Raw genomic sequence first — 26528 nt, forward strand, 5'->3', positions numbered from 1 at the left:
CTCATGTTTCTTGTACACCTCCAGGGACAGTGAGTTCCCCATCTCCCCGAGCAGCCTGTTCCAATGCCTCAACACTCTTTCTGAGAATAAATTTTTTCTAATTTCCAACAGAACCTCCCCTGACACTGCTTAAGGCCACATTCTAGAGGGGTATTCACCTGTACCAGTAGAGGTTCTTGTAAGGCTACTGTATAAGCCAGCTATTAAAATGATCTGGTTACAGCATAGCAAGGTGAGGAGAAGAGAGGAGAAGTGAAATACAGAGTGGAGTTAGGAACTAGTAGCTGGTGAGTGGAAACTTCTTAACCTGTTAGTGTTAACCTTCATCTGTACCTTTGAGAGTGGAGGCAGAACCTCACCTATAACTGAACTATGCATTTAGCAAGGAGCTGTCTCAAAACACAATCAAATGAAGAATATCTGTCAATTGAAATATTGTGCCAACATATGAAATGATGTATGTTGGGGTTTGGCAGTCCAGTGCAAGCATAATCTGAACAGAACGTGTAGCAGTCCAGGGCTTTAGTCTTTAGTCTTCTACTCATTACTGACACAATCTGTGTTTAGTGCACACAGACTCCATTATTCTCATTATTCCATGGGGTATTCAGGTCCTCTTTTAAAAATTCATTTTCTTTCCATTTAAATGATGGGAAAATATAGGTAGAGGTAAAAGCTTAAAGTTAGGGCACATTCCTACTCCATATGTGGTAGTTTTCTGTGCTGGGGAAGGTCTAGACTATTAGATTAGATTATATAGACTATAGATTATTAGCAGATTTTAAGCTGTAATTTCTCCACTTACTTTTTGATAGCTTTCTTATTCTGAGTAGCATTCCAAGAAACCTTAATCATTTCCCACGTTTGTGCTAGAGAAGCCTTTTGCTAAACTCTGTGCAACTAAACAAGGAAATGAGCATTACACTAAAGCCTCATATCAAGGTTTATTAAAACTCACTGCTTGGATAAGACTGAAATAATAGTGAGGCATTTAGTGAAGCACCCAGTGTTCCCCTGTGTTAGTTTTGTTATAGCTGCTGTCAGAGCTAACATACTATAACTCCTTAGTCAGAATTATTGAGTGTCCTAAGACAAATGTACTTGTCTGCTGCCACAAGTAAACATGGGTTACACTTGCAAGACTGCAGCTGTCATTATAATTTACACTACTTCCCTGTGTGGAAGAAGGTGCTACATCAAAAGCACTATTTCCTCACAGAGAAATCATAATTATAGCCAACACAGGATAATCATATTGGTAATTTGGTTTTTATCTTTTGAGTTGCTTGCTTACAAGCTACGTACAGAGATTTCTGCTGTAGTGCTGCATTGGTAGGGTTCTTGTCATTAACCTATCTGTATAGTTTGAGGGGGACATGGGTGCCTGCCTTACTGCTACACCCAGGAGCAGTGACAGTGTTTCTTCAACACTAAGCATGCTGGATTTTGATGCTGTTGAATTGTCCAAGCTGTTTTTATACTGAAGCTGGATTCACTGCTCACAATTTCTCATCCTTCCCACAGTTACATCTGATGCATATTATGGGCAGCTAAAATGGGATTACAGCTAGGGTTGAGCACAGGGCTGTAACATTCAGTGTTTGGTGAGCATCCTTGGATTCAATTAGACCTCAATAGAGGAACACTCATTACAGAATGTAATATTCCTTTACCTTGAAGGCAGTAGAAAAATCACATAGACTTCTACACTACCTCTAGTTAGAAGATAATTACCTGTTTCTTATGGGAGTAACACACTTTTCAGTCTCATTATTCATGATCCTTTCTTCTTACTGCATGGTTTTATTAAAATACCATAGAAATTCTCTCTCTATTCCTTGGAATGCTGTAATCACAATATTCTCACAAGATATAATGCATCTTGCAAGAATTAGAGGGTGAAATTCTTTTGGCCTGCACTATCAGTAGGGTCAGGGTGGATAATCTTAGAGCTTCCTCACAAGTTCATTAAACCTATGAATCAGTTTGACCTTGCAGATCAGAACAGTGCTTAGAAAAGCAGTATGAAAAGCACATGAAGACAGACATTATCAAATGTCTTAGGCATTGCTCCAGAAATACGTTATGGTTTTACACTGAAGATGAGTTACTGATCTCTCTGTATCAATCAGGGCCTTTCACTTTTCTTCAAGTAAATTGATATTATATAGATATGAACCTAGAAATGAAATGGAAAGCCTATATCATAATAAGCTACAGTCTGGTCATTATCTTTGTCACATTTACTCATTTTTGCCTTAATATGAATCACAGAATCACAGAATCACAAGGTTGGAAACGACCTGCAAGATCATCTGGTCCAACCACCTTCCCATTCCTATCAGTGCCACAAGCTACTAAACCATATCTCATAGCTCCTCATCCAGGAGCCTCTTGAACACTACCAGGGACGGCGACTCCACCACCTCCCTGGGCAGCCATTCCAGTGCCTGACCACCCTTTGAGAGAAAAAGTTTCTCCTAATATCCAACCTAAACCTCCTCTGGTATAACTTCTGGCCATTTCCTTGGGTCCTACTATTTGCCTGGGAGAAGAGGCCAGACCCTTTTGCACCACAACCTCCCTTCAGGAAGTTGTAGAGTGCAATGAGGTCTCCCCTGAGCCTCCTCTTCTGCAGACTGAACAATCCCAGCTCCCTCAGCCGCTCCTCATAAGGTTTGTGCTCCAGACCCCTCACCAGTTTCGTTGCCCTTCTCTGAACCCGCTCCAGGGCCTCAATGTCTTTCTTGTAGTATGGGGCCCAAAACTGAACACAATACTCGAGGTGCGGCCTCACCAGTGCTGAGTACAGGGGGAAGAGTCTTTCAGACCACTCAGGCTTTGTTTTGGGTTAGTTTTTCTGTAAGACACCTAATAGGTCAGAGGTGCCTTAGTTGCATCTCATTGGTAGATGGCTACTTGTGATCCAGGTTGTCAGTGAGTACTACAGAACTGCTGCTTTTCAAGGCAATTCCCATTTTATTTTACTTACCAAAAGAAGCCATTGTGTGCAGAATCATAGACTCATACAATGATTGGTTTGGAAGGGATCCTGGCTGCCTCTCATCAAATCAAGCTGCCCAGAACCCCATGCAATCTGGCCTAGAGCACCTCCATGGATGGGCATCCACAACTTCCCTAGTCAACCTGCTCCAGTTCCTCACCACCCTCTGAGTAAAGTATTTCCTTCTAACATTTGACCTAAATCTCACCTCTTTTAGTTTAAAACAATAACCCCTATCCTATCACTGTCAGACTCCAAATAAGGAGCCATGAGTTCTGATTTCAGATCTGGTGTTCAAAAGCCATCTGGCCATGGTCTTGGACAACCTGCTCTAGTTGGCCATGCTTGAGCAGGGGAGTTGGACTAGATAGATTCAGAGGTCCTTTCCACTTTAAGCTCTGTGATGCTCTGAAGTTGATTCACTGTGTGGCATGAACCCCTTTGTAACACCTCTTTGTGTGATTAATTAGTTAAATTGATAAATGAAAATGGGGAGAGATAGCATTGTATTTGCAAGCGCTGCATGTTTTGAGAGAACTGTACTGTGTGAAAAATCTTTCTGTAACTGATGAGCATTGGCATTTATTTCTGACTTCTGGTTGAGTTGTGTGATTGCAACATCAGTAATAATACCAGACTTGGTATATATGCTTTTTTAATCGTTATTTTAAAGCATAAATCATTTTCTTCTCTTAGCTGCAGAGGATTTGGTCCTGCTAGCAGGCTATTTCTAAACTCAACTGGTGCACCTGCTGCTGAAGCTTTGCCCGTTCGGAGCCCTCTTCCCCCTGCTCATCTTCCTGAAGCTGCCAAAGCTCAGCATCAAGGTCCAAGGGGAGCTGAAAATGGAGTGGACAGTTTGAAAGGTTTGAATCTTATTCAAAGTAACAGTCTTGCTTATGCTTACTGTAATGATCGTAGAATCATAGAATTTGTTTCAGTTGAAAGGGACGTTTAAAGGTCATTTAGTCCAACTGTTCTTCAGATAGTGCAGGTATGTGGAGTCCTCAGTACAACAGAGACATAGATCTGCTGGAACGTGTCCAGAGGAGGGCCACAAAAATTATCCTAGGGATGGAACACATCCCCTATAAGGACAGGCTAAGGGCACTGGGGCTGTTCAGCCTGGAGAAGGGAATGCTATCTAAAGGGGGGCACTGAGAAAGAAGAGGACAGACTGCTTAGTAAGGTCTGTTCTGACAGGACAAGGGAAAATGGTTTCAAGCTAAAAGAAGAGAGATTTAGATTGGACATAAGGAAGAAGGATAGAATAGTAAGGGTGGTGAGGCAGTAGAACAAGTTGCCTAGAGAGGTGGTAGATGCTCCATCTCTGGAGATAACTGAAGTCAGGCTGGAGTAGGCTCTGAGCACCTGATGTAGCTGTAGATGTCCCTGTTCATTGCAAGGCACTTGGATTAGGTGGCCTTTAAAGGTCTCTTCCATCTCAAACAATTTTATGATTCTATATTAGCTTTATTTGGGTGATAGGGCAGCCTTTGTGCCTCTGTGGTAATGACACAAAAAGCAACATTGTGATGTGACAGCATCATCACATTGCAGAGGCAATATGCTTAATGCAGCAGTGAACTTAAGGAAAAATGCAAAATAATGGCTGCTTTGGCATAAAATTACTCCTCTGTTTACATGAGTTAGAATTGCTGTTAGACTACCTGTATATAGTAGTCTTTCTTCCCTACAACACACAGCATTTTCAGCTGGAGATGCACTTCGTGTTGGTAAATTCTGGCTTTTCATTAAAATCAATACCCCTTAAGTTTCTTCACTTATTTATTTATAATTTCTGCAGAGACTGAACTTCATAGTGACAATCTTCAGAGAAAATACAGCAAAGCCAAGACTGGTTCTTCCCATGTGCCTCAGCTCACCAACTCCAAACCTGTCCTGCCTCCAATCCCATCTGGGCGAAAGGACACCAATCCTTGATGGCCATGGCTAGGAATCTTGGTCTCAATCACACTGAAGCTTTCTGTCTAGCAGCAGTACTGAATTTGATAGAATTTCTCTTTGACAAAGCATAGTCTATCAAAGATTATTTCTAAATCCATTTCTGATTAACTCTCCAAAAAAAGTTATTTATTTATAACTTTATTAAAAAGTAATTTCTGTGTTTCCCAACACTAGAAATGATTTCCCCAGGCATTCTCAGCTGGGAAATGCTGTAGAATTTTTCCTCACCACCACATGTCCATATCTTCTGTTCATTTATTTATTTCCTCCCCCTCTCATTTTATAGATTTAATTGAGGTGTGGAAGCATAAGAGCTTCTGGTAATATTGCCTGTGCTGTAGGAGTAGTGAATTATTTTCAAGAGCGATTTTGCGAAACGTTCAGGATTGTTGGTAGTGAAAACTGGTTGCAAGTTGTTGGTTTTTCTTTTTTTTTTTAATAAAATGTGTTTTCTTAAGAGAGGAGACATAATTATTTCATTTGCACATGTATTTATACAGACAACCTCAGAAAAATTGTAACAATTTTTGAGAACTGGCTGAAGCGGTAAGTGAAGACTTGTTCTTCTATATGTGGAACAGAGCTCTGACAAATAAATAAAACTCTTGAGTCAGTGAATGTCCTGATTAATTTCCATTGCCATCCATTCGTAGAACAGATAGTATGACCCTTTACCTGAGCAGCCTCCCCAGAAGAAGACTGTTTGCTATTTTTACATTACAGAGGTCCTCAGTAGTCCTTGTGTGCATAGAAGATACAACTCACTGCCACAGTGCAGATTCATGTCCATGGAACAGCTTTGCAGTATCTCACTATGCCTGTTCAGAATGTGGCTGAGTGGTTATGTTGTTTAAATAGGATGAACTGAGCAAAGTAATGAGTCAATGCAGATACCCTGACCTTAAATTCCAGGCAAGCTTGTAAAACAGCTCGGCCTTTTATGAAGTAGCTTTCTTTCCACACTGCAGCTGACCATATCCTCGAACTGAAGCACAGCCTGTCAGAAGCACCAGTTATTACCACTTCTGGGCAGAACAAAAAGCAGGGCAGCTCTGCTGGGTTCAGCAGGAGTTCAAGTAGCTGAGGCTGCAGTTTGAACCTTGATGGCTTTGACCATGGCATCACAGCCAGGTGAGTGCCTGACTGCCACCGCATCACAGTATCTCCAACAGATCTCTGCATGGCTGTGTTGTCTCTACAAATACCTTTGCAGATGTTATCCTGGCTGTTATGGCCGACTGCATGCTTGATTGACATGGATGCTGATCGGTGCATCAGTTTGTGCTGTTGTACAGGTGATAGTAGCATTGTTAATGTCATGGTTAATGAATATGTACAAGATAGCTTGTGTTTTGCACGCAGCAGAGCCAGGGGTGATCACACCTCCTAGCTGAGCCTGGTAACAGAGCTGCTTAAATTAGGAATGCAGTACAGATGGATCAGTTGTTCTGTTGTTTGTTTGTTTGTTTTTTTTCCTAGACACTAATTTCTGTATGTCTGGAAAATCAGGGCAGTGGTGGGTGATACCCTGCTACATCAGTGTCTCCTTTGGGATTTTGGTTAGCTTACTTGGGTTTGTATCAGATAATAATAGAACATGTATCAGAATAACATAACTGGAAGAGAATCTCCCAGTTTGCAAGCAATTACTGGACCCTGAGCTCTCAAATGCTTCCAAGCGTGGGACATTCTATAGGATTACTCATCCCCCGTGGGCAAATAGACCATGGGATTTTAAAAATACCAGAATACCAATATGCTGAAGCCAATTCAGCCAAATATTCACTTTCATAGATCATTTGAGTTGGAAGGGACCCTTAAAGGTCTTCTGGTCCGACTCCATTGCACTGAACAGGGACACCTCAGTGTTCAGAGCCTCATCCAGCCTGACCCTGAATGTCTCCAGGAATGTGGCATCCACCACCTGTCTGAGCAACCTGTTCCAATGCTTCACTACCTCACTGTGATTTTTTTCCCCTTTTATCTGTATTCCATCTCCCTTCTTATAGTTAGAAACTATTTCTTGCCTTCCCTCCCCAACATTTTACCTCCATGCACTTTTGCTTGGTTTCCTCCCACTTCCCAGCAGACTGCAGATCAAATTGCTCACCCAATTTACGAGATTCCCAACAAAAAACCATGTCATGTGGACTCGTCCTTTGCCCACAGCACCCTAAAGCATGGAACATCTGGCCAAGTCAGAAGGCAGCAGTGCTGTTGGATTGCCGTAGTGCAATATTTAGGTTTTGTTCAGCAGATTGTGAATCATTGCAGTTTGGTGTTCTTAGTTTAGAAGGTTTATTTTTGGCTGAAAGTACAGAACTTGAAACTCAGTGCCTTTTTATTTATAGGCTGGCAGATAAAAGCAGGGCTGTTTCGGGTAACTCTGTTTTCATTGGCAGAAAGCATGTTTGGATTACAGCAGAGTAACACCTTAAGTTAGTCATAGTCAAACAAGTCCCTGAGTCCTGATTTTTATAGAGGGGAGCATAACAAGCTCTTTAATTTCCCTTTTTTTTTTTTTTAATTAAATATTCAGCATCCAATGGAAAAGACTTTACCAGTCTTTGCTTTATGCTGAAGGCAGCTCTTCAGATTGGATGCAGGAGGAAAACTTCTCCAAAAGAGTGATTTGGCACTGGAAGAGGCTGCCCAGAGAGGTGGTAGAATCCCTGTCCCTAGAGATGTTCAAGAAATGTGGACTGAGGGACATGGCATAGTGGGCAATATTGGTGGTAGGTGGATGGTTGGGCCAGATGATCTTAGTGGTTTTTTCCAACCTTAATGATTCTATGATCCTGTTATCCCCATTCCTCCCCCAAGCCCGTAGCAACGTGGTAGAAGGATGGTGTAGGACCATGTGGATGCTGTAGGACAAGGAGTTGCTTCATTAAGGAATGATGAATAAGAGTAGAGTGTATTGACTCAGACCTCCTCCCAAATGAGGGGATATGAAATTTGTTGGCTAAAAGTTCTACAACTCAAGAAAGACTTGCAGAGGTCCGTAAACGTCTCCTCGTGCAAATTGCTGAGCACATTGAGTGCTGAGTGCTCCATGGACAAGGAGAATGTAGACAGCCAGGGCAAGCAGCTATGGGCTCAGTGGAAGACAAGAGCAGGAGACAAGTGCTGGCTCAATTCTCCAGCACCCACTTCCCAAATTAGACAGTTGGACCTGGGAAAAAATGGACATAAAATTATTTGCTTTGCTACTTTTGGACCATCACTGCCCTGCTTCCTCCCCTACTAACCTCACTGATACAGGCTGGTAGAGGCTTGATGTAAGAACTACTTTGAATCCAGCAGCAACACCTTTTTATTTTTACTTTTCACAAATATTTTTTGGAAGCAGATGGTGAAGAGTTGGCTTGGATTGACCAAAGGGATCCTTATTCCTTTGCTGAATGCCCATGCCCATGTCTAAAAATACTTTACTGAAGCACTGCATTGCATCCCGGCAGCAGCTGGCTGCCCTGCTAGCTCTGCCTGCTCCCTCAGGAGCTTGTCTAATTGAATATGCTGCATAATATGCTGCTAATTTGGCAGCTGTCAAACTGAATTACAATTATTTTTTTTTTAACAGTAGAGCAGTGGGGGTGAGAGAAGTTGTTGCGTGGTGTGATTACACCAACTGACCATGTTCCTCTTTGCATCCCTCAATTAAGGCAGAGCCAAAAAAGGGTTTGATGAAGGCCCATTTAGGTCCTTCCTTGATCTCACCCCACACACATTCAACAGCTCCAGCTCTTCCAACAGTGTTCCTAGTCACTGTTTCCACTTTGCTCTATTTGCAAACCCAACTCAGGTGCCCATTCCATTGGAGCTGGAGCTTAAGCAAATGCTTCTTGCTACCCACCGTAGTCTCTGCAGTAAATCTTGCTGCTTGGAAATACCCTTTTGGTAACCCTCCTGAAATATTTCAAGCTTCTGAGATATTTGTTCTGTCTCCTGGAGGGTAGAGAGAAAAAAGCCCTTGTTGCTGAGCCTGAATTTCTTTGCTGTGGGGAGGAGGGGGATGCAGCTCCTACATTTTTATCATTCTTGCTTCTCCCCGCTTATACCTCAGAGCAAGTAGAAGCATGAAGGTATAAAACAATGTCCATCAGAGGCACGAGAGCTCCATGGTGAAAAATCCCTTGTGCCAAAGGTACTTCCAGAGATTATATCTTCTCTTTGGACCCATGTGGCAACCTTGTGCTTCCCTGCGAGTATCAACATAGAAAACACCCCTGTCCAGGGAGAAAGGAGAGATTTCCTTTGGTTTAAAAGGAGCCTGGAGTGGTTTTTCTTGCATTAATCCCATGTGTTATGGCTTCCTGTAATCAACCATGGAGACCATGAAGGACTGTGCTGCTCTCCTCCCCTACCTTTAACATGGTCTGATAGTGACAGGACAACAGGGAATGGTCTTAAACTAAAAGAGGGGAGATTTAGGTGAAATGTGAGAATCAAAGTCTTTTCTCAGGGGGTGGGGGGCCCTGAAACAGGCTGCATGAAGATGTTCTGGATGACCCATCCCTGGAGGTGCTCAAGGGCATGTTAGATGGGGCCCTGGGCAGCCTGATCAGGTAGGGGGTAACCACCCTACGGCAGGGATTGGATCAGGGTGAGCTTTAAGGCTCCTTCCAACCCAGCCATTCTATGATCCTAACGGAAGACATCTCTGCTTTACATAACATTAGTTTTCCTCGTTTTGCTTCAAGGTCACCAGGTCACCAGCCATCACCTCTGTGCTAAGCTTTGGGCACTGCCAGCCCAGGGATTATTTCCACCCATGGTGACTCTAAGCAGGGTTAACCCTCTGTCTGGACACGGAAGACAACATGCATCTTCCCATGGCTGTCCCCTAGCACCTCCTCCATGCCAAATGGGACTGTGTGGCTCTGACAGATGCTCCCACTTTGCCTCCTCTCTCTCAGGCTTTAAAGGGGTAAATTAACATGTATTCCCTGCACTGCTGTCCTTTGGTCAATGCAGGGTCAGCGCATCCATCTTCACAAAGAGCAGAGGGTGAAGGGTGAAGCCAAGTTGATTATAATTGTATGGAAGAGGGAAAATACTAGTAATTACAAAAAATTTCCAGCACGTTTTGGAGAAGGAAGGGGGCCAGAAGAGATCCACAGCCTATGCTGGAGGCAAAAATAATGGCTCTATATCCTCCAAGATCTTTCTCTCCCAGGTTTTCCATGTCAATAAATCTCACCTTCGTACTCTCTTGGGTTTCAGCTGCTGATTTATGATTGGTATAATGAACGATGCTGAACAGAAACTAACTGTGTGTCTCCAAGTGATTTACAGAGACATCTTTATCCCTCTCCTTCCCTTCTCATTTAATTTAGTATCGGGAGTAAGTTTTTTACACTTAGGAAGTGACAGAGATCTCATGGAGGTTCCCAAAGGAGTTCAAGAGTTTCCCTCTCACTTAATAAAAAAAAAAATCCCTTGTTTTTCTCCATCCCACCGTGGTGAACCATGGTGAGGACAGATTGAAAGCATTAATAAATGCAAACCTGAATTTAATGAAAGGTAAAGATTTGAAACAGAAGTGTTGAGTTGATGAAAGCAGTGCCCAGCCAGTGAGGATTTAGTAAATAAAGGAGTCTGGGGAAAGATGATTTGTTGAGTTAGAAATGTATACACTTGGTAACTGCTTGGGAGTTGTACATCCATTGATGCAGTGAGGTGGGGAGGTTTGAGGGAATAAAACCATGGCAAGTAAAGCAGTGCAGCATGGACAAGATTCCCAGGAGCCTGAAGCAACCAATGGGTCTAGTTTGGGGTCTTCAAATCCTGCTGGTGTCCTCAGCTCCAACTGAGTTGGGGTTCCAGCTCTCATCCAGATCTGAGTCATGGCCCCAAGTCCAGAACATGGGCACCTCAGCTGCCCAACTCCGCAGGTGCAGACTTGGCTGCCCAACTCACCCACCTGAGTGCAATTAGGACTGTTAGTGGATATCAGTTATTATAAGTGCAATTAAATAGGAGCCTTCCCCATAGCCCCTTTTCTCTTTCCTGCCATCTTCCTCTTCCTGCACTCAGCCCAGATCTCACTTAATTTCCCCCATCAGTAGGAACCAAGGCTAAAAGGGATGGACACAAGGGGACAAGGCAGGTGGTCGCGATTTAGGGCTGCAGAGGAGGAAAACAGCCACCCCACCATACTGTAGGCACCACAGATGTGCAGCTCGTTATTGTTTTAGCTGCATTTCCCTTGTGCAAGATGGAAGTGCCCAAAGTGGATGCCCAGTTCCTGGAGGTGCTCAAGGGCAGGTTGGACGGGGAGCTGGGCAACCTGATCTGATGGGTGGTAAGACCACGGTGGGGGGTTGGAAGCGGATGAACTTTAAGGTTCCTTTCCAACCTAAGCCATTCTCTGGTAAGTGAAGGTGAGGGTAGTTGACCCCCAAGTCTGTCACGGTAAGCCCATGGGCACTGAGCAGGCAAACGGGGCAGATACACAACTGGGGCTGTGCTGATGGACTCATCTATAAATCACAGCACAACCAAGAAAGTCCTACAGCACACTTTGCCACAGGACATCTTGTTGCTGGCATTGTTCCATTAACCATGGCATAACCACTGGCTCGGGAACATCCCAACCGTGTCCTTGCTGCAGGGAGATGGATTAGGGAAAAGGGTCCTTTATTGGGCTTTTCCTTCCAGCAGCGTTGCCAAGAAAAACACATCTCCTGCTGTGTGCCATCAGCAGGAAAAGGAGATAAGGCTGAGTTCTTCTCTTGAAGCTCAGCAAGACTGAATCATTCCTACCTTTCCTCATATTAAAGGGAGGATAAATTGTGTGTTTTCAGTTCCCCTGTAATTTTCTGATCGCCGCCAGCCGACGGCCAGAAGCAAAATACGCAAGGAGAAACAAAAGGACCCTCATGTTTTGAACAGGAGATATTTATTTTGTTCAACAAAACCAAACCTCAACATCAAAAATGCCCCCAAGCCCAACCAGCCAACCCAAAGGCTGTCAATCCAAAGCGCTGGTCTAAAAGCATCTTGGCTCATCACTTTGCCTGCCTCTGCTAAAAGAAAAAACAAAAAAGGGTCCTATCACTCTATCATTTCTACTCCAAACGTAAAACCCAAACAGATCAGTACCCCATTCTGGGTAAGGAGGATTCAAATATTATTTTTAGCTACTGGGGCACTTTTGCACGGACCTTCCCTTCACCTCACAAACCAGGGGAGCTCTCCCACAGCAGAAAAGGAATCGCTGACACTTCTACAACAATAAATATTTGGAAACACACAGAATCACACAGCAGACAGTTAAAAAAAAAAAGTATGGGATAACAATAAAAATACAACCCATGATTGATACCTGGTTTGAGGGAATTACAGCTTAAAAAAAAAAGGAACCCAAACATTCCCAAATGTACCATCATCACACAGAAATGGGTGACAACATGCAGTTTTGTTGATACAGAGGGCAACAACCTGGGGAGTAGGCTATGTACACTATGTTACAGGCACTCAGGCACCTGCTCAGCTGTTGTTTTGCTAACTCCTCAACCCAGGCTGCAAAAACCACAGCCACGAGCAAGAGCTGAGCTGCACGACATACAGGGAAGCTGCTGGGGAATAGTTTCCACATCCAGAAAATCCTTGGAAATATCCCAGTTCTGATAATACGAAAGGTTTTTTTCTGGCTCAGGAGAAATCAAACTAGAAGGACAAAACCTTCATCTGGTTCTGGCTGGGATGGGGTTAATGCTAACAGTACACCAATGTTTAACCTACTGCTGAGCAGCACAGGGTTGATGTTTTCTCTTTTTCCCCTCCACTCTGCCCTCATTGTGACTAGGCCATGGACTGGTAATAAGCTGGGGGACAGCCACACAGCTGCTCTCAATAAAAATCAGCAATAAAAAGGAGGGGAAGGAGTTTTGGGATGGCAGCCATTGCTCGGGGAGTGGTTGGCGTTGGTTTAACTGGGAGGCAGTGAGGGATTGTCTTTGCATCATGTTTGTTTTTCCTTCTTCTTTTCTTTGCTTATTAGCAGTACTGACAAGTACTGCAGGTTTTGCTCTTTCTTCTCCCTACACCCAGGGCCGTGTGGTGCTCTGTTGTTGACAGGAGCAACGCACCACAAGCACAGCTCTCATGTTGAAGGGGCTGTAGATACTGAAGCCTAAAGCCATGAAGATGTTGGTGGAGGGACATCAAATTACTGCTGTCCTCCCTTGGCCAAGCTTGATGTGATCAACTTGACACTACTGGATGCTCTCATGGCTGAATAGGGGAAGCATCACAATGAAGTAACCACGGTGCTAAAGGAAAATCAAGACAATAAAATCCATGCATGTGCTCCCCTGCTGCTTCAAGACCAAGATAAACAAGGTTGCTCATCAACCTTTCATTTGCTCAACCACGAACAGCTCCTAGAACTGTGCTGCTCTTTGCCTTCCTGGAAGACATGCATCCAAAGCTCTTGCAAGTGTTCCCATGTGCTGTGCAAGAGGTGATGGCATGGGACACTGGTCCTGCACCAAGTGGGTGCATAGAAATGTCATGAGTGAAGCTGATCGCCAAGGAGTGGGAGACAGAAAGAAAAGGGGAGGGGCTGGGTAAAAGGACAGGAAAACCAGCCCATTCCCAGCAATAGAAGTAAGTTCAGCTGTTCTGGCCCTTCTGAAATTCCTTGGCAATGTTTTTACCCTGAGGTGTGTAGTGATAGGGCAAGGGGTAGCTGTTTTAAAATAAGAGTTAGATTTGGTGTTAAAAACAAATTCTTCGCTCTGAGGGTGGGGAGGCACTGGAACAGACTGCCCAGTGAGGCCGTGGATCATCCCTCAAAATGCTCAAGACCAGGCTGGACGGGCCTTTAGGCAACCTTTCTGGTGGTGGGGTTCATAAAAGGTCCCTCCCAAGCCAAACTGTTCCATGATTCTACACTGGGATGTCCCAGGCACACAAGTGATTCAGCACAAATCACTGCAGCTGACTGTAGGTAACAAATTCCCCTGTGGCCATGCTTGGGATGATGGAAAAAGGAGGAAGAGGTGGCTGAAAAGTGGTCTACACTAAGGACTACCAGAAGCAGGAACACCTGACGCCCTCCACCTCATTAAGTACCAGTGCAGCATCATGATATTAGTGACAGGTAAGTCCCCAAAGCCACTCCCTGGTAGAGAGTCTGGAGAAAGTGGAAGCTATGGGTTGTAACTCGCAGCAAAAGTAGTAGGATCAGGCAACAAGGACAGCCTGGCATTTCCAGTGTAACTAAAAACCTGCTCCATGAACAGCAGTGTCTTGGTGGCTCCCTGGGGCTCAGTCATCCACTACAGCAACCTGGCTGTTAAAGGACGGCACAAAACGGGCTCAGGGTTCAGCTTAACAAAGCTGGGAGGATTGGAGAAAAGCACAAGGTTGGGATCCTATTCAAGAGTTGGGTCAGCTTTTAAATTACTTTAAAAGGGTTATTTAAATGTGAAGGAGAAGGTGAAGGGCTGGGGGGCGGGAAAAGGGGGGGGAAGCAAAAGGGGTTGCATAACAAAATGCACCTCTCAAATGTAACTGTATCCTCCCACCACAATCCATTACTCCAGGCAGGTTCCAAGCAGAGGCTCCACGTTTCCCAGGAGCTTGGCACAGCCAACACCTCCCCTGTGTTATAAAAAGGACCCCCTTTAGGGGGATTTCCTGCTGCTCTGCTCTATAAAACAATAAAAAGGTCCATGCAGAGAGTATCCAGCTGCTATTCCTCCTTTGGCCTCTTCCTCCAGCGGGTCAGGAGGGGCCCGAGGCTGTTCCACACCTCTGTGTACATGAGAGTCCCCACGAAGACAAAGGCAGTGCCCAGCCAGTGCCAGGCTGTGAAGGGGTTGTGGAAATAGAGGATGGAGAAGATGAGGCTGACGAACTTGCGCAGCGTCACCACCAGTGTGACAGTGAGGGAGGTGCACTCCGTGGTGAGGATGAAGACGCCCCGAATGCAGACGTATCTTGGTTGGTGGGAGGTTAAGGAGCATCAGAGCTGAAAAGGGAGGTTCTCCTAGCCTCAGGAATGCAAAGGTTTGGGCAATGGATAACCCCAGTTTGGTTATATAGGAATAAACATCCCTTCCCAGCTCAGCTGTGCTACAGCTCTGAACCTCAGGGACACCTTGGATTCTCAAATCCCCTTCAGCCTGCTCTATGGGAAAGCAAAACTCCTCCACTACAGGAGCCAGAGCTGATGTGCTAGCAAAAGGTTAATGGCAAACAGGGTTTGCAGCTCTCACAATGAAGCTAAGGGAAACTAAAATCAGACTTCTCCATCTGTAACTAACAGAAGTTCCCTTTCCTCCCGAAGGGGGCAAAGGAAAGGCAGACAAATGGGTGGTCTCACTGAAGGGCCTGAGCAGCTATAAGGCACACTAACCTGTCAACAGTGAGAAAATTGCTAACTGAAGGGCCCCATTTTCCAGGGTACCTTGGCTTCATCAGACTTGCAGATCTGACAAAGATTGCACACAGATATGAGTGACAGTTATCCCTTCTAATGGCTGGCAGAACCACTTTTACCAGCCAGCCTGGCCCTGGGGAGGTGGTGGCAGATTTCAGCCATCCTGGAAAACTTCAAAATTCCAGATTAAATTCCACTCTGTATTTTCCAAGAGTTACACAAACATCAGCTACCAAAATGCAGGGAAGGCACCATCAGCTCAGCATCCCCACTCCATTTCACCTCTCCCATTGTGCTGCTGTCTCCAGAGCTCGTCTCAAGCTGCACACTGGAAGGATACTGAGTGATGACGTTCATGAGGAGGTAGAACCACATGATTGGCATGGTCAGCCCAATCACTGGGATCTGGAATGGCTCTGTGGGGAGAAAGGACAAGGAGGTCTCTCAACATCAATTATTTCAAGAAAAAAATGTTATCTGCTGTAGTCACACAAAGCATGGGCCAGAAGGGAGCAAGGCTTGCTAATGCTAAGAGGAGATGCAAGGAGAAAGAACGTCTCTCCTGTCCATGAATGACAAAAGCTTCATCCAGCATCTTCCAGAGGACAGAAAGGTATAAGAACAAGGCTCCACCTATGCAACACTCACCAGACTGGCTGAAGAGAACTGCATGGTGGTAGATGTTTGGAGCCAGGAGGACAAAGCCAGGGAGTGGTAACGCATGCTGGAAAAAAGGAAGGCATGATGTTAATAAATCATGTGAATCCACTCACTTCTCATTCTGAAAAATCAGTCTCACACATCTCTGTGGATGCGAGCACACGCTTCACTGCTCCATCCTCACAATCAGGAATATTGCCTGTTTTTAACATGCCCTGTGCACCTACAGCAGCAAAAAAACCTCCTCCCTCTAGGAAGCAAAGGGGGAAGATAGGATTGCAGAACAAACAATGGCCTGGTTTGGAAGGATCACGAAGCCCTCTACCACATGCAGGGCCACCAATCTCCACATTTAATACCAGACCAGGCTGCCCAGGGCCCCATCCAACCTGGCCTTGAACACCTTCAGGGATGGATGGGGCATCCACAGCCTCTCTGGGCAGCTGCTCCAGCACTTCACCACTTTCTCTGTGAAGAACTTCCCCCTGATGAAGAAGGATCTACTACAGCCCAGGCATACAGACTGTGAATTCCACCATGCAAAGCACTGTTGTAGAGAAGTCACCAGTCTGCTGCTGAGCAGGGGAAATTCAGGAAGCCAAGCCTCCCCTCTTTTTAAAATTCACCACATGGGCTGCACCTCCAAAGGAATCTTTTGGGTTCTGAGGACTCCACACAGTTGAAACCACCATCATTTGAAGTAGCTCACAGGGCTGCCTGTATGGATCTGAGTGCTGGATGGAGGGAGGGAAAGGGTGTCTGAATAGCTCTCTGTGCCCAGTAAAAAAAAAACAAACAGAAAAGATGCAGTGACTCACGTTGTAAAAAAGGGCCTCTTTGGAGTGCTTCCCAAACTGCTTGTACAGTGTCTCCTGGAAAATTCCCATTCTTGCAGACATGAGGAGGGCGAAGGTGAGTGCAGCAATACCTGGAAGAGAAGCACAGCCTGGAAGCATTGCTTAAGCATGGCTCAGCTCAAGTCAACCAGCCTAAGGACTCCTGTGATTTGGCTTGCAGAGAGAGAAAAGACTGAGAGAAGACAGAACTCCCAGACTTGGCAAGAAGGGCAGAAAACTATTAGTGGTCCTTGGAACAGAGGTATCTTATTTGCAAAGCTTGAGATGCCAAGACAGTTCTGAATAGATCTTAAAAGCAGGGACACAGCGCTGGAAAACAGAGTTGGTGGAATATGCAGTCACTTGTAACTGTGGATGAAATATCAATCTCAGGTTCCCTGAAAAGCCATCAGTAAATATAGGCTGGAATGTATAAAACAACTGCCAGACTGTAAAATGTCCTCCATGAAGCACTGTGCTGAGTAAAAACTTGAACTGGCAACTGCCCCTCTTCCTCACTGCTGCAAAGCTCACAGCCTCAGCTACAACAGGCAGGGAGGAATCAAGAAGGTACCTGCAACCATGCCTGACTGTAGTCTCATTCTCTCACTAGACTACTACCCTGCAACTATCCTTCAGGTGCTGTATTTGACTTGTTGGCCAAACGAAAAGCACCTCCTTGCACAAAACTCCTAATGAATGCCACAAACTCCCACTCTTTGCAAATCAACATCTACTGGAAGCTTAATGTTAACAACACCGGCACACGGACTCCCACCACAGTCTGCTCTGCCCAACCCACGTGTCCAAGTTTGAGACCTCAAAGAGCTGAGCCTTGCCTGCATCTCAGCAGGGGTGGCTGGAGATGTGCTCACATACCTAGCAGCCACCACAAGAAAACATGGAGTCCATCCTCTTCATTCAAGCTGGAGTCGGATGCCTGGTGGAGGAAGACACAGCAGTCATCATGAGCTCTGCATTCCTTCAGCCTGTCTCTACCTCATTCCTGGCTTGTGTTATGCTTCAAGCAAGCCCATAAAGAAAAGAATGCTCACTCCAGAGTTGCTTCTTCAGCTAAATGGAAGTGACAGCAATTGCAGCACATTTCCACTCTGCTTTGAGGAACAAACCAGATTTCAGTTAAAAGTATAAATGTCCGATTAAGAAAGGCATTTTTCTTACAGAAATGGCCTGGCTTGGCCAAAGACCGAACTCTTCAACAATAAAAATAACCAGTGCTGCTTAGAAAGCTCTCAGATGGCCCACTGGCAGCCTCTTCTGTCCACATGTCACAGTGGACATAGAGGAAACAACAAGGGCTCTGGCCAAGTCCCAGTGAGGTGCTACAACTGGCTTATGGTCAAGGCACTGAGGGAACCAGATCTGTCCATGCTGTTAGCTGATGGTAAAACACTTGGTGGCATGATTTATCTAAACTCTTCTGCTATGGTTTAGGGCAAATTAGATTATACATTATATTTCTGTAACTCTGCATACCATATGTCATTCCTTCCAAAACCCCACACCTATTAAAAGATAATCTGGATTAATACAGAGCAAGGCTGTAAAGCACAGACCTTCCTCAGACCCTGAGAGGATAAGTAGCTATGAAATTATGGCATTCTTTGTGCTTGACAGCTATCCAGTCTCTTAGAGCTGGATGAAGTGAAACAGGTTTTCACTTGACTGTCACTTTATACCAGTCTTCTGTCTTCAGCTGACAAGATCAGGCTGTGAATGCTGACCCAAATAAAGCCCAAACTGGTGCTACCCGTGGATTTTCTTCACTCCCTCCTGTTCTCCAAGCATATGTATTTCATTTCAAGGGTCAGAGAAAGTCATGTTGGATGATAACAGATTTGGAAAACTGTGAATCCTGACAGACTCTTCCAGGATAAAGAGAGAAAAGAAATAAAATGGCTCATTTTTGTTAAAGATTTTCTTGCTCCTAACCGTAACACATCGCAATAAGGGCAAGAGAAAATAGCTCCTAGCTGTTACCTGTGTGGCAAAAAAAAAAAAAAGGATGATTCTCAACAAAAAGCAACCTGAGTTATACAGGGTAAGGCATCTATAATTAAGCCATATGCAGGTGTTTTCCTTCCCTCTGGCCCACTGAAAAATGAAGAACAAATCATTTCAGGGAGCAGATCTAGGAAACATCTTGCCTCTCTATGAGCACTCAGGCAAAGGGAATTACTGATGAAGGTGCCCAGGGCAGCTCCTCCTGTCAAAAAGTTTCACAGCTGTGACTTCAGGCCCCTTGCAATCCTTACCACTTGCTTTGCAGACATGAAAGTGCAGGTAAAGATCCCCATGGAAACCAGGGCTATGGACGTGTATTTCGACAAACTGTATCTGCACAGGAGAGAAGAGAAACGCCAGTGATCAGCTCAGATTTACAAGGTTCATCTATTTCTCCTTTGCTTTGTATTTTGTTCTGTTACACTGTTACGGACTTGGCACCATGGGAACAAACACTTTACCTAATGCTGGACATGGCTGGGAACAGAAGGTCAACTTACTGAGCAGAGAGGCAGAGTTCATAAAAAAGAAGCCTGGACACGTTGGTGTGTTATCAACAATGCCTTAGAAAGCCAAAACACAGAACTCTTACCAGCTGCTGCGATGAAAGTTAACTCTGTCCCAGCCAGAGTCAGTATACCAAGTAGAAGAGAAGTAAATGTGAGATGGAATAGGAAAGAAAAGAGCTAACAGTGGTTTGCAGCCATGTTTAAAAACTCTCATCCAGTCTACAGTTGCTTTAAGTGAAGGAGTGAGGGGCAGTGAGAGTGCTGAAAAGGACCTTTAGTCCAGGCAGACCCTGTGCCTCATCTTCACTATCAGTAAAACAAGGCTATTTATGAGGAATGGGGAAGGCATTTAACATCAGTCAGGATCAAGCCAGTGGCAGTGCATTGCATGATGGTGTAAGATGGTAAGAAAAGTGCTTGTGATTTACCTTTTTTTCAAAATGATGATACCTAGAGCCATGCTTGCTATGAGAGAGCCCTGGGGAAAGGAAAAGACAGAAAGGAAAAAACAAAACAGAAGGTCAGCATGATAGAATTCCTTGTGCTCAGACAAATAACCTTGAGCTCAGTACAACTACCATGAAAGCATCAAGTGAAATGGAAGAACGGGATCGGGGAGTCTGACAGGGTAAAGGGAGTCTCACTTCAACTATCAGAAAGGGAGAAATCAAGCCAAATGTTTTGGGAACAAGGATGCAAACAGGCTCTTAAGGTCTCCTGGCCCATGGACCTTCCCTTTTTTTGCCCACTCCCAACACTCAATGTGCTACAGAGCAGCATGTAGCCAAACCACTGTGTTTTTAATTGGGAACAGGAGTGCAGCTGCAGAGATTGGCTGCAGGGCTGCAATACACAAATCTCTCATGGTTAATGCAGGACAGGGCTCCTACAGCACTGTCTGTTTTTCTTCTTTTTAATGCCCCTTGACTGCACCTATCTCAATGCTATGAAGATGCTATAAAGCTATGAAGCTTTATGCTATAAGTTGTGGAAGAAAAGCCTCCACCCAGCAGATGTGCCCAGCAGATTCTGTTATTCCCAGCAGCCAGGGCTCTATTTTCTTTGGTTTTAATAGGTATTTTTAGCCAGACACTCACGTGCAAACACTTAAGTGAAGATGCATTTTAATAGCACCTTCCAGAGCAAAGGCCCAGGGAGGAACACATGGCCAAATGCGTCCTCTCTGACCCAAGGCATTTAACAAAGGCACCTACTGTGGAACATGAACCATTTTGCTTAACTAGGAGGTGGAAAGGAAAGCTGAGTTCCTCTGGCCAGCAACTGAGCCCATGTAAGTCTGACAGACAGAGCCTGGGCTTGGTTTTGTCACTCTTACTTCCTCATCAGCTCAGGAAAGATGAAGTATGCTCCAGCTTCAGTTTCTTCATCTGTCTAGGGACATCTAATGGTTAAAATTATGAAAGTAAGACTTAGAGCTGAGCTATCACAGCAAGCTTGCTCTCCCCACAATTAACTGTGGGCTGGAATTGTTTTTGCTCAGGATTTTGTTGTCCTCAGGAAAGAAAAAATGGTGGAAGAACAGATGCACCAGAGAGAGCGTTTGCAGAGATGATGGGGAGAGACGTCACAGGAGGTAGGAAAGGACAGCACGGCTGTACTCACCGATCTGAAGATCATGTGCAGTGGCATGGCAATGTTTAGGTTCAAAGCATAGTTATTCACCACACTGACAGTGAAGAACATGGCCACCATGATGAGGTAATACCTGGAACACAAACACAAAGTGGTGGTCAGCAAAATCAGCCCATAGCTGAGCACGCTGGGACACACCTTGAGAAGAGACAAGTGGTATAAAGAGAGGCCTGGAGCTGAGCAGGAATAACTCTTGGTCTGTGACAAGGACAAAGAGATCAGTACAATTTGGATGCAGCAAGAAAGTGAAATTGGAAGTGGGCTGATCTACACCAGCTCCCTTTTGCCAACTGCAGAAGCAAAGGGGAGCTGAGGATACCCCAGCTGGAATCTCTTAGCATGGACTTCCTCCAGACCCCTTTCACCTAAGGACTGTGGTTTAAGACGGGCTTAATTTGAGGAATTTGATTTCTCTCAGCAGGCATCACTACCCTGAACAAAAGAAGAAATCATTCAAACCTAGGCTGAACACTTCCATGGTCCCACACCTATCCTAGGGAGCTCCTTGCTGTCATGCAGCCATGAATTTGCATTTAGCAGGAGGATCTCTATCCCAAGTGCTGAGCACAGCATTCTGCTGCAGGCGAGGCAGTCTGCTAAGGAACCCCACAAAAGTTCCCCATCTCACATCAACTACAGAGTGCCAGAGAGGAGAGCATGAAGCATGAACACGCCAGGTTAAACCTGGGACAAATTAAACCCTGAGGCAGAAAAGTGAAAGTGAATCCAGCTAGATTTCCAGTAAAGCTCTCCCTTCCACATCCACTGCACGAAGCCCCAGAGAGACAGTGAGCTCTTCAACCACAAAAGATTCTTAAATGGGCAAAATATTGCCCTGTTTCTCAGACAGGTGCATATCTGACAGCGATTTCCTATTCAATATTCTTGATAAAAAAGGAGTTTGTATTTTACCAGGCATGACAGGTTCTCAATGAGGCTTTGCAAATGCTGCAGAATGGATAGGATTTGGACAGGATACACAGATAAGCCATTTTATTAAACACTTCTTGAGATAATATAGCCAGTCAATTTGCAAGAGGTGAAAACATTCAGGCCCACTGTACCTCATTGGTATGGCTGGCCGCTTCCTCCCAAAGTTGGCTTCGAAGATAAAGCCTTCCACTGCAATAAATAGGAACTGGGAGAATGTCACTATGTTCCCACATCCTGGAAACTGCCTGCAGGTGTGGAGAAGAAAGACAAGCATAAGAGCAATGTCACAGAGCACAGTGCACTGGGCTGTAATAAAATCTGGCTAGCAGCTCGCAGTCTCACAGCGAACATCAACATGGAGGGACTCCACTGTTTTATCTGCCCAGATTCTCATGTTGCTTTTGTTAAATGCTTCCCTGCAGGCACTGACTCACCTGTTTCCCTTCCATTTCCAAAGATGAAGGAAGCAGCCATTCCCTTTATGGTGGACACAGTGAAATAGGCCAGGAAGTGAAAGAAGAAATTGCTCTGATCTGGATCTCCATAGTGCCCCACCATGGTATAGGGTGTGAATGCACGACATTGAGCACTGACGTAACCATAGTGAAGCAGGGACTCCATTCTCATGGGGAAGTGGTTTTGACAGGGCTCTCTCACTCCATTCACGCTGCTGTGTGTGCTACAGGCCAGGTGAAATGATGACTGTGATTGCAAGAAGGCTGCAGGATTTCTCATAACCCCTATTTCCACCATGGGAAAGAAGAGCTGAGGTGAGGCTCGTGTCAGCACAGCAAGGCTTTACGGCCTTGGTTCTGCGTGTACCCCATCCCCACAACACACAAACATCAGCTTGGAGCTGCTTTTAACTCGCTCAGCAAACTTCAGCTTCCTGCCCTGCTGCATTTGCTGTAGGCAAGGAGCCTACAACAGCTCATCACTGGAACCCAGAAAGGTGTCAGCACTAAATGCCACAGGACAGACAGCAAGACAGCGAGTTTGCTAATGCAATGTTGCTTTCCACTGAAGTTTTCAACCACCACAAGGTACTGAAAGGCACAAAATAGGGTCTGACCTCAAAGAAGAGACCCTGGTAGCTAAAGCACCCCTGGTGGATGTGCCTGCTGCAGGCTCTGCCTTCTTCCTAAGAAGTTTACATGGAACAAGAGATTTCCCAGCAGGCACACTGTCAGCTGTTGAGAGGCTATGAGACGTCAGATGATCAGAAAGCTTGTTGTTATTTGCAGCAGGAAACACAGGGAGGACTTCTCTTCCTCTGCTGCAAGACAGAAGCTGAGGCCAAGGACTTAATGGAGGCAATGCATGCTGCCAAGTCCCTGCTGCACCAGCAGGCAGCTTGCTCATGTAAACACCCTACCACCAAACAGCTCCTGGAAAGGCCATCTTCTCCCTGTATGTTTCATGGCACCAGCCTGAGTGCCACCCCTCTACCCACCTGCCAACTTCCACGTTGTTTAAAGACCAATAGACCACAGAACTCCAATCCCTGCTGTCCAACATGGTTAAAAGGTTCAGAAGTTACGTGATGGAATAGAAAGCAGAGTGAACCTGAGACCAGAAGCCAGTTTGCATGGGGGAAAAGAAGAGAAACTGAATCACAAAGGCCAGGCTCAGGATTATAAACCATGCCTCTGCAGGAAAACATAAAGCAAGAGTAAACCTGGACTGCAAACAAGCCAAGACTGTTCTCAAACACTAGCTTTTCTTTCCTCCCAATTCACAGATCCTTGCATCCAGCTGCTTGCTGTTCATATCACCTTACATTACCAATACAACGTTGGCAGAAGGTTATGTGTTGACAGATAATAAAAAGGCAAACAAACAAAAAAAGACCCCCAAAATAAGCAAACCCAGGCTGTATCCACCCAGATGCTTGACTCACAATCCTAGCACACTGATAGACTTAAAAGAAACAGCAAGTAGTCTGAGTGTGTCAACCAAATAAATTCTTCAGCTGTAGGCAACTGATTGAGAGACCTTCAGAAGCAAAGCACTGTCAATCTATGATGCTTCCTAGGATTGAACTGCCCGGGCTATCAGCATCTAGCAGCCTCAGCAGACGGTGGATGACAAGGGGAGAAACTCTGTTGAGATCTAACAAGCAGTGCTTCAAACATCTTTACAGGGAAGACACCTCCCAAGGACACGACTTCAGAAGGTCACATGCATATCATGGGCTTTCTAAGCAAGCCTGGCTCAAGGACAGTCCCACAGCATCAACAAGGAAAGGATGCCAGCAGAAAAGGCTCTGAATGCAGGAGATGGGAAGAACTGAAGTGTTTCTTGCTCTACTCAAGCCCCTTTTCTTCAGACAGCAGATTGCTTAACATGCTCTAGAAAACATCCAACAAGGAGTTTCCCTGCCCTCTCTTCTGTCTGTCCTTCAGCATCTTTAGACTAAGCAGTCCTCGTTCCTTTACTCTTTCCACATGGATCCCAAGCAAATTTCTTTCAGTCACCTCTGTCATTCCCCACTAGACTCTGGTTACTGCATTTTTCTGTCGTTCAGCTTCAAGATCACCTTTGTTATAGGCATGTTCATTTTCAAGGCCTCTTCCCTTCAGACAACAGCAAGACCCAAAGAAACAAGCAGTAATGCCCCAGTTTGGGGACTGAAGGTGAACAGAAGGGAGGACACAGGAACTGGACTATTGGGAACAGGGGAATTTCTACAGTGGATATGAGGCAAGGCTCAAGAGCTTACTTGTAAAAAGCTCGTTTTCTTAGATATATTTGAGCAGCCTTTGAGCAGGGCCAAATGGCTGGAGGAAACAGAAGTCTGGTGACAAGCAAATGGAAAAACCCCAATCCCAAGCTCTTTTTATCTTGGAGGGTTGGGGAGAAAGGGTCATTCCTTCTCCCTCAGTGATGCTGCAGCACAGATTAGAGCAATCCTCAAGAGGAAGGGCATATTTTGTTATGTAAGGTCTCTCCATCCAAGAACTGCTTCTTGATTTATCCAGTGATTGCTGAGTGATTGTGCAACCTTGTGTTACTGCTCTTCCACTTTGAAGCAATTAACCCTACTACTGGGTTAATTTTCCCACTCCCTTTTCTCTAATAGTCTGAGACAATGATGGGTGGGGAGGAAGTGAGGACAGGCTTTAAGGCTTATTATTTCTAAAGCATGGGCACTTTTATAGTGCACACAGCCAACAGTCAGTCAGGGAATGCCACTCCATGCTGACTAAGTATGAAGGTAGACACACAACCAATTCAATCCCTATTTTTTCCAGTCAGATCTAGTACTTTTGCTGGCAGACTTGACCTGGAAACCAAACCAACAGACCATCGCTTCCTCCAAGCTGCAGCAGCCTACCTCCATCAGGGTGAGGAAGGCGATGCAGAGCTCAGATGGATCCCAAACATCAGCTCTCCTTTCTCTGCCTCCATCAGGGTGAGGAAGGCGATGCAGAGCTCAGATGGATCCCAAACATCAGCTCTCCTTTCTCTGCCTCCATCAGGGTGAGGAAGGCGATGCAGAGCTCAGATGGATCCCAAACATCAGCTCTCCTTTCTCTGCCTCCATCAGGGTGAGGAAGGTGATGTGCAGAGCTCAGATGGATCTCAAACATCAGCTCTCCTTTCTCTGCCACATGACAGTTCACCTTCACCCTGAGAATCCTCATCCTCACTGCCTTGGCTTGGCTGCCACGTGAGGCTGTTGAAGATGGATGGAAGGCATTCCCTTGGCTTTGCCTGCTGTCCCTAGCCAGCTCCTGTGCATTTTCTTTTTGGGATTTCCACTCTATGAGGAGCTGGGAGCAGAGAGAAAAGACTGAGGGGACATTTTGGTGGCCCCCACATCTGTGATGGGATGCTGAGGCCTGCCAGCAGCAACAAAATCAATCCAGGCACTCGTAGAGCTGGACAACCCCCACAAAACGCATCACTGCCATTGCAATGTGCACCCAGGCTCTGCATTCCCCCTCCCTTCATTCCCCTCCCCCCCAAACCCCCCCCCCCCCCTCCCGCCCTCACCTGACCAGCAGCTCCAGGAACACCACGTTGCTGCAGCAGCCGCAGAACACCAAACACACCGCCAAGGCCGGGTGCATAGCGCAACCCCAAGCAACGAAGCGGCCTTCCCGGGCCTCCACCTCATCCCGTTCCCGGGCCTCTGCCCCGCTGTCGGCCCCGCCACCCCCGCTTCCTCCCGGCAGCCGGTAGTTCGCTCTCCGCCCGCTGCACGTTCGCAATCACCGCCGCTCCGTCACGGTCCGGGCTACAAATCCCAGCAACCCCCGCGGCGCCTTCCCGTCTCCTCCCATGGGGATGGACGCGCGGGGCATGATGGGACTTGTAGTTTCACGCTGGTGGGGGGGCGGGCTGTAATGGCGGCGCTGATGTGGCTGATGAGAGCGAGTGAAGGGAACGGGCTCGAACACAAATCAAACAGCTGGCCGTTGCCGTTTGGGGTTTTAGATAATGAAATGATTTGCTGACATGTGAAATAGAGCTGACCCAATGGTGTGATCCTCTGAGCGTGTTCTGGGGACCTACCAAACCCAGTAGCACCATGAGGT

At 45.7% G+C, this 26528-nt stretch overlaps 2 protein-coding genes across 3 annotated transcripts in view; one reads left to right on the forward strand and one right to left on the reverse strand.

Annotated features, from left to right (window-relative positions):
- The window catches only part of LRGUK (leucine rich repeats and guanylate kinase domain containing), a 50575-nt gene extending 45019 nt beyond the window's left edge, over positions 1 to 5556 (forward strand). The window contains exons 19-20 of the mRNA XM_052681159.1: positions 3701 to 3870; positions 4812 to 5556. Coding sequence (XP_052537119.1) covers positions 3701 to 3870; positions 4812 to 4948 — 307 coding nt within the window. The 3' untranslated portion in view covers positions 4949 to 5556. The remainder of the gene's footprint in view (positions 1 to 3700; positions 3871 to 4811) is intronic.
- A 6301-nt stretch (positions 5557 to 11857) lies between these two features.
- Positions 11858 to 26224, reverse strand: SLC35B4 (solute carrier family 35 member B4). Of its 2 annotated transcripts, XR_008206235.1 has the most exons (11): positions 25984 to 26224; positions 22116 to 22229; positions 21022 to 21124; positions 19827 to 19876; positions 19141 to 19222; positions 17744 to 17804; positions 16847 to 16956; positions 16017 to 16092; positions 15709 to 15784; positions 13398 to 14925; positions 11858 to 13362 (listed from the first exon to the last, which is right to left on the reverse strand). XR_008206235.1 is itself a non-coding variant. In XM_052680966.1 (10 exons), the coding sequence occupies exons 1-10, from the start codon at positions 26058 to 26060 to the stop codon at positions 14679 to 14681; spliced, it is 996 nt and encodes a 331-aa protein (XP_052536926.1). In that variant the 5' UTR covers positions 26061 to 26224; the 3' UTR covers positions 11858 to 14678. The 2 variants fall into 2 exon arrangements, 1 of the variants encoding a protein (XP_052536926.1); XM_052680966.1 differs by having other exon boundaries at positions 11858 to 14925.
- Positions 26225 to 26528: the final 304 nt, after the last annotated feature.

This window comes from Tympanuchus pallidicinctus, unplaced genomic scaffold (assembly GCF_026119805.1).
Source record: "Tympanuchus pallidicinctus isolate F22 unplaced genomic scaffold, pur_lepc_1.0 scaffold19, whole genome shotgun sequence".
Classification (NCBI taxonomy): Eukaryota; Metazoa; Chordata; class Aves; order Galliformes; family Phasianidae; genus Tympanuchus; species Tympanuchus pallidicinctus.